The 13,012-nt window shown below is 42.5% G+C and overlaps 1 protein-coding gene across 4 annotated transcripts in view; it reads left to right on the top strand.

Annotated features, from left to right (window-relative positions):
- The window catches only part of enc2 (ectodermal-neural cortex 2), a 43,744-nt gene that overhangs the window by 6,449 nt on the left and 24,283 nt on the right, over nucleotides 1-13,012 (top strand). For all 4 annotated transcript variants that reach the window (XM_061677208.1, XM_061677209.1, XM_061677205.1 and 1 more), the window contains exons 2-3: nucleotides 1,003-1,207; nucleotides 11,632-11,737. In XM_061677208.1, coding sequence (XP_061533192.1) covers nucleotides 1,026-1,207; nucleotides 11,632-11,737 — 288 coding nt within the window. In that variant the 5' untranslated portion in view covers nucleotides 1,003-1,025. The remainder of the gene's footprint in view (nucleotides 1-1,002; nucleotides 1,208-11,631; nucleotides 11,738-13,012) is intronic.

The following is a 13,012-nucleotide window of genomic DNA, read 5'->3' as shown; positions in this document are numbered from 1 at the left end:
AGCATGGCGAGACAACTACAGTGAGTGCACGAGTAATACATAATTGGCCCCACAGAAATGTGGCAACGAACTCAAGTCAGAAAATTTCCAGCTTGTTGTAATGGAATTATAGGTTAGGTGTTTAAGAAGTTGATCGCAAGAGGGAAGAAGCTGTTAGAATGTCTACTAGTTCTAGTTTGCGTTGATCGGTAGCGCCTACCTGAGGGAAGGAGCTGGAAGAGCTGGTGACTGGGGTGCAGACGGTCCGAGAGGATTTTGCACGCCCTTGTCTTAGTTCTGGCAGCGTGCAAGTCCTCAATGGTGGGTAGGGGGGTACCGACAATCCTTTCAGCAGTTTTGATTGTTCGTTGCAGTCGGAGTTTGTCCTTTTTTGTAGCAGCACCAAACCAGACTGTGATGGAAGAACACAGGACTGATTCGATGACCGCTGTGTAGAACTGTCTCAGCAGCTCCGGTGGCAGGCCGTGCTTTCTCAGAAGCCGCAGGAAGTACATCCTCTGCTGGGCGTTTTTGAGGACGGAGTTGATGTTGGTCACCCACTTCAGGTCCCGAGAGATTGTAATTCCCAGGAACTTGAAGGTCTCGACGGTTGACACAAGGCAGCTGGACAATGTGAGGGGCAGCTGTGGCGAAGGATGCCTCCTGAAGTCCACGATCATCTCTACCGTCTTGAGCGTGTTCAGCTCCAGGTTGTGTCGGCCGCACCACAGCTCCAGCCGCTCCGCTTCCTGTCGATATGCAGACTCGTCACCGTCCTTGATGAGGCCGATGACAGTGGTGTCATCTGCAAACTTCAGGAGCTTGACAGTCGGGTTCGCTGAGGTGCAGTCGATTTGGTCACAAAACAACAAAACAAAACCTGACAAGCCAATTTTCCTTAAAATAGGATTGTTTCTGTTGGAACTTGATATTCTATCATGAAATTTGTGAAAATTATGCACATTCGAAAGTGTAGTATTTATGCTTTTCTGTGTTGTATTTGTTCTGTTCCTTAATAACTAGATTTCTGAGTGAGGACCGCCACCATGTCGGTGACTGTTCATGAGAATCGGAAATCCCGCACCAGCACGGGATCCATGAACATTTCCCTGTTCCACAAGCCTTCGCACCCTGACCTTGTCTTGACTCATCTAAACACAATGAGGAAACAGTGCATGTTCACAGATATCACACTGTGGGCTCGGGACCGGTCCTTCCAATGTCACAGGTAAGAAAATTGTTGTTGCGTCAAATGTATTTCTGCTTGTTGTATATGTACGTATATATTTTAATCGCTCATTATCAACTTTGATCGATAATAATTAGGGGTGTAGTGATTCGTTTTAACAATGATTTGATTTGTATCACGATTAGCGGTTGCCAATTCGATTCCAGGACGATTTTGGTTCATCTCGAATGATACGATCCAAAACGATGCAGTGGCTGGAAATCGATTCAGTAGCCAAAATTCAACCAGTGCGAGTGTAAAATAAATACCTTGATACTGGACAGTACAGGTGAAATTTCCTAAATTCCTTTTGTTTCTTGTAAAGGTATCAGGTAAAATTACTTATGGACATACACTAAACCATTAATGGAAAATGCATTCACACTTTACAGTGCTGTGAAAATTATTTGCCACTTATCAAATTCTATTTTTCCCCCATAGTTTCCTTAATTTGTTTAAGATCATCAAACAAATGTAAATATTTGACAAAGATAACCCAAGTAAACGCCGGCACGGTTGACGACTGGTTAGCACATCTGCCTCAGAGTTCTGGGGACCGGGATTCAAATCTCGGCCCCTGCCTGTGGAGTTTGCATGTTCTCCCCGTGCCTGGGTAGGTTTTCTCCGGGCACTCCGGTTTCCTCACACATCCCAAAAACATGCGTGGTAGGTTGATTGAAGACTCTAAATTGCCCGCAGGTGTGAATGTGAGTGCGGTGAGTACGAATGGTTGTTTGTTTGTATGTGCCCTGAGATTGGCTGGCGAAGCGGTTCAGGGTGTACCTCGCCTCCCGCCCGAAGATAGCTGGGATAGGCTCCAGCAGCCCGCGACCCTAGTGAGGATAAGCGGTAAAGAAAATGGATGGATGGAACCCAAGTAAACAAAATGCTGATTTTAAATGGTGATTTTATTAATTAAGAAAAAAATCTATTCAACGCTACCTGGCCGTGTTTGAAAAGGTAATTGCCCCCCTTGTTAAGTCACAAATTAACTGTGGCTAATCACAGCTGAGTTCATTTTCACTGACCGGACCCAAGCCTGATTACTTTCAGACCTGTTCAATCAAGAAATCACTTAAATAGAACCTGTCTGATGTGAATGCGAATGGTTGTAATGTGTCTGTATGTGCCCTGCTGCGACTGACTGGCGACCAGATCAGGATGTACTCCACCTTTCGCCTGAAGTCTGCTGGGATAGGCTCCAGCGCCATGTGACTCTGAACAGGATAAGCGGTGTTGAGAATGGCTGGAGAACCTGTCTGACAAAATGAAGTCGGCCAAAAGATCTCAAAAAGCTGCAACAAAATTCCACAATCCAAAGAAATTTAAGAATTAATGATAAATAAAGTAATTGACCTCTATCAGTCCAGAATGGGTTACAAATCCATTTATAAAGCTTTATGAAGATTTTTAAAGCTAAAGACTCAAACAAACCACAGGGAGCGCCATGATCCACAAATGGAGAAAACGTGGCGAACCTTACCAGGAGTGGCCAGCCCACAAAAATTACTCCATGAGCACAGCCACAACTCATCCAGGAGGTCACAAATGAACTCAGGACAATATCTGAACAACTGCAGGCCTTCCCTGCAGGTCAGTGTCCAGGACTCAACAATAAGGAAAAGACTGGGCAAAAATGGCAGAGTTCCAAGTTGAAAACCGCTGCTGACCAAAAGGAACATAAAGGCTCATCTTACTTTTGCAATAAAACATCTGAATGATTCCCAAGACTTTTGGGGAAATATTCTATGGACTGACGAGACACAAATGGAAACTTTCTGAAGGTGTGTGTCTCCTTACATATGGCATGAAACAGCATTTTAGAAAAATAACCTCATAACAACAGTCAATGATGGTGGTGGTAGTGTGAAGGTCTGGGGGTGCTTGGACCTGGATGACTTGCCTCAGGGACGTGACATGATTGATGGAACCATGAATTCTGCTCTTTACCAGAAACCACTGAAGGAGAACATTCAGGCCCATCAGTTCGTGACTTCAAAGCTGAAGCACACTTGGGTTCTGAAGCAGGACAACGATCCACAACACATTTGCAAGTCAATTTCTGAATGGCTTAACAAAGGTTTTGGAGTGGCCAAATCAAAGTCCAGACTTGAATCCGATTGAAATGCTGTGGCATTACCTTAAAAAGGACATTCTTGCTTCAAAACCCTCCAGTGTTGCTGAACTAAAACAAATGTGCAAGGAAGAGTGGGCCAAAATATCTCAACAGAGATTTGAAAGACTCATTGCCAGTTATTGAAAACTCTTGCTTTTAGTTGTTGCTGCTAAGGGTGGCCTGACCAGTTTGTAGCCTTAGGGAGGAATTACTTTTTCACACAGGGCCAAGTAGCTTTGAATAGTTATTTTTCCTTCATGAATAGAATCACCTTTAAAAACAGCATTTTATGTTTACTTGGGTTATCTTTGTCTGCTATTTAATTTTGTTTGATGATCTTTAACTTTAAAGTGGGGAAACTGTGCAAAAAAATAAGAATTTCAGAAGGGTGCAAATACTTATTCACAGCACTGTATGATTAAAGTGAAACTTACATCTCTTCAGGTTGGATTACCAGTAGATTTTACCTCCTACCTCTGTTGTTTTTCAACATATATTACAATTGTTAAGAATAAACACACTTACTGTAATTGAAAACAAAATATGTAATTCTCACCTCTCCTTGAGCAGTCACCTTATCGTGGTGGAGGGGTTTGTGTGTCCCAATGATCCAAGGAGCCAATTTGTCTGGGGCTTCACGCCCCTGGTAGGGTCACTCATGGCAAACAGGTCCTAGGTGAGGGACTAGACAAAGCACGGCTCCAAAAACCTCTATGACGAATAAAACTAATGGATTTAGGTTTCCCTATGCCGGACGCGGGTCACCGGGGCCCCCCTCTGGAGCCAGGCCTGGAGGTGGGTCTTGAAGGCGAGTGCGTGGTGGGCCCGGCCGGGCACAGGCTGAACGGCTAATGTGGGTCCCCCTTCCCATGGGCTCACCACCTGTGGGAGGGGCCATAGGGGTCGGGTGCAGTGTGAGCTGGGCGGTGGCCGAAGGCGGGGACCTGTGCGATCTGATCCCCAGCTACAGAAACTAGTTCTAGGGACGTGGAATGTCACCTCTCTGGCAGGGAAAGAGCCGAGCTGGTGTGTGAGGTTGAGAAGTTCTGACTAGATATAGTCGGGCTCGCCTCCACACACTTCTTGGGCTCTGGTACCAGTCCTCTTGACAGGGGTTGGACTCTTTTCCACTTTGGAGTTGCCCATGGTGAGAGGCGCCGAGCAGGTGTGGGTATACTTATTGCCCCCCGGCTCCGCCCCTGTACGTTGGGGTTCACCCCGGTGGACGAGAGGGTAGCCTCCTTCCGCCTTCGGGTGGGGGGGACGGGTCCTGTCTGCTGTTCGTGCCTATGCATCACACAGCAGTTCAGAGTACCCAACCTTTTTGGAGTACTTGGAGGGGGTGCTGGAGAGCACTCCCGCTGGGGACTCCGTTGTTGTGCTGGGGGACTTCAATGCTTACGTGTGCAATGAAAGTGAGACCTGGAAGCAAGGGTGTGATTGGGACGACCGCCCACGATCAGAACCCGAGTGGTGTTCTGTTATTAGACTTCTTTGCTCACCACAGATTGTCCATAACGAACACCATGTTCAAATATAAGGGTGTCCACACATGTACTTGGTATCAGGATGCCCTAAGTCGCCGTTCAATGATCGACTTTGTGGTCGTGTCATCGGACTTGTGGCCGTATTTCTTGGACACTCAGGTGAAGAGAGGGGTGGAGCTGTCAACTGATCACCACCTGGTGGTGAGTTGGGTCCGATGGTGGGCGAAGATGCCGGTCCGACCTGGCAGGCCCAAACGTTTTGTGAGGATCTGCTGGGAACGTCTGGCAGAATCCCGTCAAAAGGAGTTTCAACTCCCACTTCCGGCAGACCTTCATCCACATCTCAGGGGAGGTGGCGGACATAGAGTCCAAGTGGACCATATTTCGCTGCTTCGGGAGTATGGGGTACCCAATCCCCTGATACGGGCTATTCGGTTCCTGTATGACCGCTGTCAGACTTTGGTGCGCATTGCCGGCTGTCAGTCGGACTCGTTTCCGGTGAGGGTTGGACTCCGCCAAGGCTTCCCTTTGTCACCGATTCTGTTCATAACTTTTATGGACAGAATTTATAGGCGCAACCGAGGCGTAGAGGGGTCCGGTTTGGTGGCCTCAGTATTAGATCTCTGCTTTTTGCAGATGATCTGGTTATGTTGGCTTCATCAGGGCATGATCTCCAACTCTCACTAGAGCGGTTTGCAGCAGAGTGTGAAGCGGCTGGGATGAGAATCCGCACCTCCAAATCTGAGACCATGGTCCTCAGTCGGAAAAAGGTGGAGTGCAGATGAGGTGGCTCGGGCATCTGTTTAGGATGCCTCCAGGACACCTATCTGGTGAGGTTATCCAGGCATGTCCCACCGGGAGGAGACTCGCTGGAAAGACTACGTCTCTCGGCTTGCCCGGGAACGTTTCAGGATCCCCTCGGAAGAGCTGGAGGAAGTGGCTGCGGAGAGGGAAGTCTGGGCTTCCCTGGTAAAGCTACTGCCCCCGCGACCCGACTTCGGATAAGCGGAAGAAAATGGATGGATGGATGGATGGACGGATGTAATGTTCAAATGTTCAAATCATATTTATTACTACCCAGTAGTGGTTACGTAGCTTGTGATGTACAACTATCTGTTGTGTTATGCTGCAATATGTCCATGATGGAATTTTGTACTTTGGCTGAAGCATGTTCACCAACCTTTGAGCTCTCGTGCTATCATGAGTAAGACCTGCTTGAAATGTCTCACGAATAAATGTTTGGCCTCGCTTACTTCTTGGAACTGTACATCAATGTAGTGACTTCTCATATTACTTGTAATCCCCAACTTGTAGACGACCGCGGTCATTAAACAGTGTTTTCTGCTTTATCATTTTTTATTATTGCAAAACAAAAATGCGTCCATACCTTTTAATTGAAGCTTTGCAGGACGTTCCACTAGGTAAGTTTTAGTGCTCTGCTCAGTGCGCCGTGACATTTCCTGCATTGCGCATTTGCATCTCCCATCAGCGGATCACGGGAAAACCCCACTGTTTGATACTCCCATGATCCTTTGCGACGTCACAGACACTTTAGGAAACTTAATCGACTCGCGCTTAACGCCTATCATTAACGGTGCTAAAACATACACACACATCCATATAAATTCTGCCCTGCTTAAATTGAATGCGATATTTCTTAGTATCGATACTATCAATTGATTACCTTTTAAAACTATTTAAATTTATCTATATTAAGCCGAGGCCAGATTGATCCAATTGGATATAAATTGATACATTGATATAATGAATGAGTCGTTACACCCCTAATAATAATATATAAATTAATCCCGCAAGGAAAATATTTGATCGAGCGTTCATATTTAGTTAAGCACTAACTCAGTTTTGTTTTCAATCTTTTTTATTTACTTTTATTGCAGTTGTGCTCATAAGGCAAAGTTTGTAAGATGTGTACCATTCTTCAAATTAAACGAGTGATCAGGCAAAAATACTTTGTTGCAAAGAAGTCTGTATTTCAGCTGTTTATAGGTTTTTCTTTGCATCCTGAGCAATCATCCTGGCAGTTGTGGCTGACATTTTTGTTGGTCTACCTGACCGTAGCTTGGTATCAACAGAAGCACTCATTTTCTACTTCATTATTAGTTTGAACACTACCGATCAAATCTTTAGACACTGTTTCTTTTGCCCCTTGATTTATCAAGTACTCACAGGTGCTTTTATTTTTATTATTTGTTTATTTATTTATCTTTTGGCTTTCTCCATGCTTCAGTAGCCAGCAAAGTCAGTGCAGCCCCGGATTAGCCGGATCAATCCCCCAAGAGCACGCAGACAGTAATTAAAATCAAACACGTCACAGGTGTGGAAACTAATCACTAACCACTAATAGCCATTTAAAACCGTATGTGTCAAGATATGTATGTACTGTAAACTATTTATCAGGGCATTTGGGTGATTACAGTACCCATCAGAGGTGGTTTGACAAACCAAAAATTGTATTCACGTAAGAGTTTTGTTACTTTCGAATAGAAGTAAAAGCAAAAAAATGGTATTGATGAAAAAAAGCATGAAAAAAACAATCATTAATTAATGTCAAATAGAATAAAAATAAATAAATGAAATGAAATATGAATATACAAATTCAGATACTGGCCAGCAATAACACTTTAACTAAAATAATGTTATATAGATTCTTAACAAAATTGCAAACAAATGATAAATAGGGACATGCCGATCCAACTTTTTCACTTCTGATCGGATGCCAGTCTTGAGTTTTGGCCGATACCGGTCCGATCCAATTTCAGAAATAATTATACATAATGTACTTATTTTGTTGTGTGGTATTTTAGAAAAGGCTTGATCCACAGATATTACTCAAACAGAGAACAATAATGAGCAACAGTAGGTACTAGTAGGAGAGCCAAGCATCAAAAAGTGGCTTATTTCAGGGTTTAGGTGGGCATTCATGATATACTTTTGTTTGAGGTATTTTTGAGTAGGTATAGTGATTCTGCAGTCGAAAAAAAAATGTTAGCCCTTATGATCGTCTTGTGAATCTATGCTATGACCATATGCTTGACATTTCACCATGGAAAAAACTGAGCAGAAATACTGGGGCAGGGGAAATTAAATGGCCTCTAGGAGGTACTTGAAATGAATAAAACCTACAGGCATTTGGTATCAATAGAAAGGCATTGTTCCATGCTCATTTTTGATATTATGCTAATTAACATGACATTATTGATGAGGTCTCAGGAGGTCAAAATGTCACAAATTCTGATGGCAGGTGAAAATCCTGGGGTACCTGCACACATACTATTCTTTTTCTGGCAACGGGCAAGGGGCTAGAAATGGGATGTCAAACTCGTTTTTGTTACGGGCCAAATCGCAGTTATGGTTCCACTCGGAGGGCCAAGCATCAAAAAGTGGCTTATTTAAGGGTTTAGGTTTGGATTCATGATATACTTTTGTTTGAGGTATTTTTGAGTAGGTATAGTGATTCTGCACTCGAAAAAAATGTTAGCCCTTACGATCGTCTTGCGAATTGATGCTATGACTATATGTTTAACATTTTACCTTGGAGAAAAATGCGCAGAAATATTGGGGTAGGGGAAATTAAATGGCCTCTATTGGTATTTGGTATCAATAGAAAGGTATTGTTCCATGCTAATTATTGATATTATGCAAATTATCATGACAGGAGCTAAGCCAGAAGGTGAAGCTCTCGATTTAACGGTCAATCTACGTTCCTACCCTCACCTATGGTCATGAGCTGTGGGCCGTGACTGATAGAACAAGATCCTGGATACAAGCGGCGGAAATGAGTTTCCTCCGCAGGGTGTCCGGGCTCTCCCTTAGAGATAGGGTGAGAAGCTCGGTCATCCGGGAGGATCTCAGAGTAGAGCCGCTGGTCCTCCACATCGAGAGGAGCCAGATGAGGTGGCTGGGGCATCTGATTCGCATGCCTCCCGGACGCCTCCCTGGTGACATTTTGCTTTATTTTTTTCTTCAATCCACAATTAATTTCTCCTGCCCCAGTTTTCTCCGTGGTGAAATGTCAAACATATGGTCATAGCATCAATTCGCAAGACGATCTGAAGGGCAGAAACACTATACCTACTCAAAAATACCTCAAACAAAAGTATATCATGAATGCCCACCTCATTTACAATCTGGGGTTTCCTCCCCTACTAGTATGAGAAAAACTGTCCCATTTATTATTAATGGGTTACATAAATGGGTAAGTGCTGTGCACGTCTTGACCTTTGCGGGTCAGTGTGGTGCGCACAGTGAGATACACACTTAGAGTAAAAAGAAAGTAGAAGTCATCACGATCAAATATTGTTATTATAAATCGTTTTTCGCAGAGTTTGAAGAATATATGCCAGACAGTATTGTTATATTGCCCCTTTGTGTTTATACACTTTGTATGTTCATCCAGTATTTGTGAACCGATTTTGAAAGCGATAGTTGCCACGGGATCCATCCTAATATTCGTATGCTTGTCAGTGGTGTTTTTTTATTCATTGTTTGTTAGCTATGAGCTAGCGATTTTTGTGAACAAAAGCTAAGAAACTAATTCTAGCTAGCTAAAACTAAGAAACTAAGTCTGTGATTTATCTGAACATTCAATAAGTGTAATTCTTTTTTGTATCTGTTTAGTTTTACAGTGAACCTCAACTGGAGTGTGTGTTTAGTGTTATTTAGTGTTTGTGTTAATTTCAACAGGAGTGTCAATAAACGACTTTACGCAAGCAACATTCACTCTTACTCCTTGCTACTATGTTAACACCTTAGCAACCTGTTGTTGTAATCACATGGGCCAACCGGGCGCTGCGGGATAGAAGCGCTGGACCGGAGCATGGAAAGGACTGCTTGTATAAGAGTGGTAAAATCAGAGATTATAGATATGGTCCAATCCTTGTTTTTGTTTTTTTTTGTCTGACATCAGACTGATTTCTGATCTCAAAGATCGGATTGGGAGAACTCTAAAGATAACTACAATCTTTAGAAAATAATAGATTAAGGCAAATTTAGCCACAAGAATTGGCCTTATACTTTTTTGTTTACAGTTGTTAAAGAGCGCAATAAGATAACAAAACAGGAACAAGGTAGCTGTACAGTGGATATAAAGGCTACACGCCCCTGTTCAAATGCCAGTTTTTTTGTGATATTCAAAATGTTTTCCACCGTTAATGTGACCTATAACCTGTACAAATCAATTGGAAAGAGAGAGAAAAAGAAATCTTTTAGAGAGGGGAATTAAAAATGAAGAATTAGAAAATATAGTTGCACAAGTGTGCACAACCTCTAATAACTGGGGATGTGGGTGTGTTCAAAGTTAATCAAAATTCACATAGTAGTAATGTTTAATGGTAGTTAAATTGTATGAGGGGCTAAAGTAAGCATATGCATAGGCCTGTCAAGATAAATAATATATCGACTTGTATTGCAGCTCATTATTCTTTATTTCAGAGTAAAGAAAAACAATTTAATAAAAAAACAAGAATATAAATTATAATAAAAACAACAACAATAGTGGCACGGTGAATGACTGGTAAGCACATCTGCCTCACAGTTCTGAGGACCCGGGTTCAAATCCGGCCTCGCCTGTGTAGAGTTTGCATGTTCTCCCCGTGCCTGCGTGGGTTTTCTCTGGGTACTCCGGTTTCCTCCCACATCCCAAAAACATGCATGGTAGTTTCATTGAAAACTCTAAATTGCTCGTAGGTGTCAATATGAGTGCGAACGGTTGTTTGTTTACATGTGCCCTGCAATTGGCTGGCGACCAGTTCAGGGTGTACCCCGCCTCTCGCACGAAGATAGCTGGGATATTCCCCAGCAGGCCCGTGACCTTAGTGAGGATAAGCGGTACAGAAAATGAATGAATAACAACAATAATAATAACAAAAATACTGATTTAAAAGCAATAAAATAATAAAAAGGCTTTATTTCTCACAATTTCAGAGGGATTAAAAAACAATAACAATAGTGTTCATCGTGATAGTTTTTGGGAAACTATACGTCTTTAAAAAATTATCGTGACAGGACTACATATGCAAAGATTTCTTCTAGGTGGAAATTTCCACGTTTGGGTTGTTCTTTTTCGTAGTTTTAGATGTAAACATGGAATGAATGTGAGGCCAGGAATGTCCTGCCTCTTGTGGATGTGAGTCGTGCCGTTTTATCCTACTTTTTTTCCCCCTGCCATGCGTCACGTAAATGAGCTGCTTTGAAAAAACACACACAAAGCAGAGGCAAAGCAGAGGCTTTGGTGTGGTCATGTAACTGCCTGCCTCCGTTTGATTGATGAAATTAAGTCAAACATCACTCGTGTTTGTGTTGGATCGGTGAAACTGATTCATGTGACGGCACCTGAAGCAAAAGTCTCTCTGACGAACCAAAACAAAATAGTTCACGTAAGCAAAAATGAGTAGATAAAAATAAACATAGCGAACAGAATGTAGCTCAGTGTAAAGGAGTAAAAGCACTGTTCTGTAAATAAATACACACAAGTAAAAAATATAATTATGCATTAAAACTACTCTGACACTTCATCCAGAAAGTTACTTGAGTAAATGTAACAGAGTAAATGTAGTGCATTACTACCCACCTCTGATTATCATTAGGATGTATAAAGGGCACACTCATTTATGTGATATGACTGATCATGTGGAAAACTATTATTTAAGGATAGTGGTCAGGTAATCCATTTCATATTTTCCCCCCAAAATTCCAATATTTCACAAATTCCGCAAGGGTTCAGAATGTAAACTTATGAGCACAACTGTTGTCCTGTTGGCAACTTTTTGGAAGTGCCTAACTTAAAACTTTGCATTTTACAGGGCAGTATTGGCTGCTTGTAGCCGTTACTTTGAAGCCATGTTCAGTGGAGGGCTACGAGAAAGTATGGACAGTGAAGTCAATTTCAGAGACAGTATACACCCCGAGGTACTAATATTACAATATTACTTGCAAATGAAGTGAAAATAGTGAACCTGTACATATTCACAGTTCTGCATTTGTAAATTTGCCGATTTTTGTATTTATTTTTTTTAAAGGTATCCTCTGTTATTTGCTAAAAAGCTCAACCATTTGCTGTTTTTGTGCTCAGGCTAGAAGGTGTGATGATAAATGTTGGCAGTGGTTACGCCTGACAAAGGGGATGTCAGTTGGAGGAGAAGGAGAAGTTCTGGATTGAGATGGATGAGTTTATAGATGGAGTAATCCTATAGGGGACTGAGTGGTGATTGGAGCAGACCTCAATATGGCATGTTGGTGAAGGGAACCAAGGTGATGAGACTGTGATCGGCAGGTTTGGTGTTAGAGAAAGCAATTATGAAGGACAGATGGTGGTGAATTTTGCAAGGAACATAGGCAAACTTACAATAGTGGAGGCAGGTGCACAAAGGTGAACTATATCCCATGTAGATGATGCAACCCGAAGGAGATTGGAGATAGTAGAAGGATGCTGGAAATGGCACCACGAGGTAGGAGGCAAAGGGAAAGACCAAAGAGGAAGGACTAAGACTTACAAATAGCTGAAGTTAGACCAGAGGATGCAGAGGACAGAAGCAATTGAAGAGAATGAAGGGAAAAAAGAACATGTCATTGGCATCAAAAGAACTGCCTGAAATGGTTTTTTATCCTACATGTCAGATCACTTAAAATGAACTCTCAAGGTTAAAAGTCAGTCTTGGTATCCTGCTGGCGTCTGTGATTTGATCTGTATTGTTATGTGTTTTGGACGCTTGTCTTAGGCATTATTATTAGAAAAAAACCTTTAACTTCCTTAAACTTTAACTTGTAGGGCTGCACGATATAGGGAAAAAATTACATTGCGATTTTTTTATTTTACTTTTTTTTTTAAACCCTGCCTTATACAGTATATTGTGATGTGAAAATAAACAGGATAACATACTGGTGATGTGAAAACCAGCACACATTTTACACAGTTTATAATAGCTTCAGTAGAAAATAAACTATGCTCAGCAGAGCACAGAAGTACTGTATGCTGAGATATTTGTGTGAAATGCACTATAGCAGTGTTCCCCAACCTTCTTTGCACCGTGGACCGGTTAGGAGTCGGCATTTTTCTCATGGACTGGCTGTGGTGGCGTGTGCACACACACACACGCACACACACATGCACGCACACACATGCACACACACACACACACACGCACACACACACACACACACACACACATATATATAAACTCTTTG

The sequence above is a fragment of the Phycodurus eques genome, chromosome 5 (assembly GCF_024500275.1).
Source record: "Phycodurus eques isolate BA_2022a chromosome 5, UOR_Pequ_1.1, whole genome shotgun sequence".
Lineage (NCBI taxonomy): Eukaryota > Metazoa > Chordata > Actinopteri > Syngnathiformes > Syngnathidae > Phycodurus > Phycodurus eques.
This window is presented reverse-complemented; position numbering and strand designations above follow the sequence as displayed.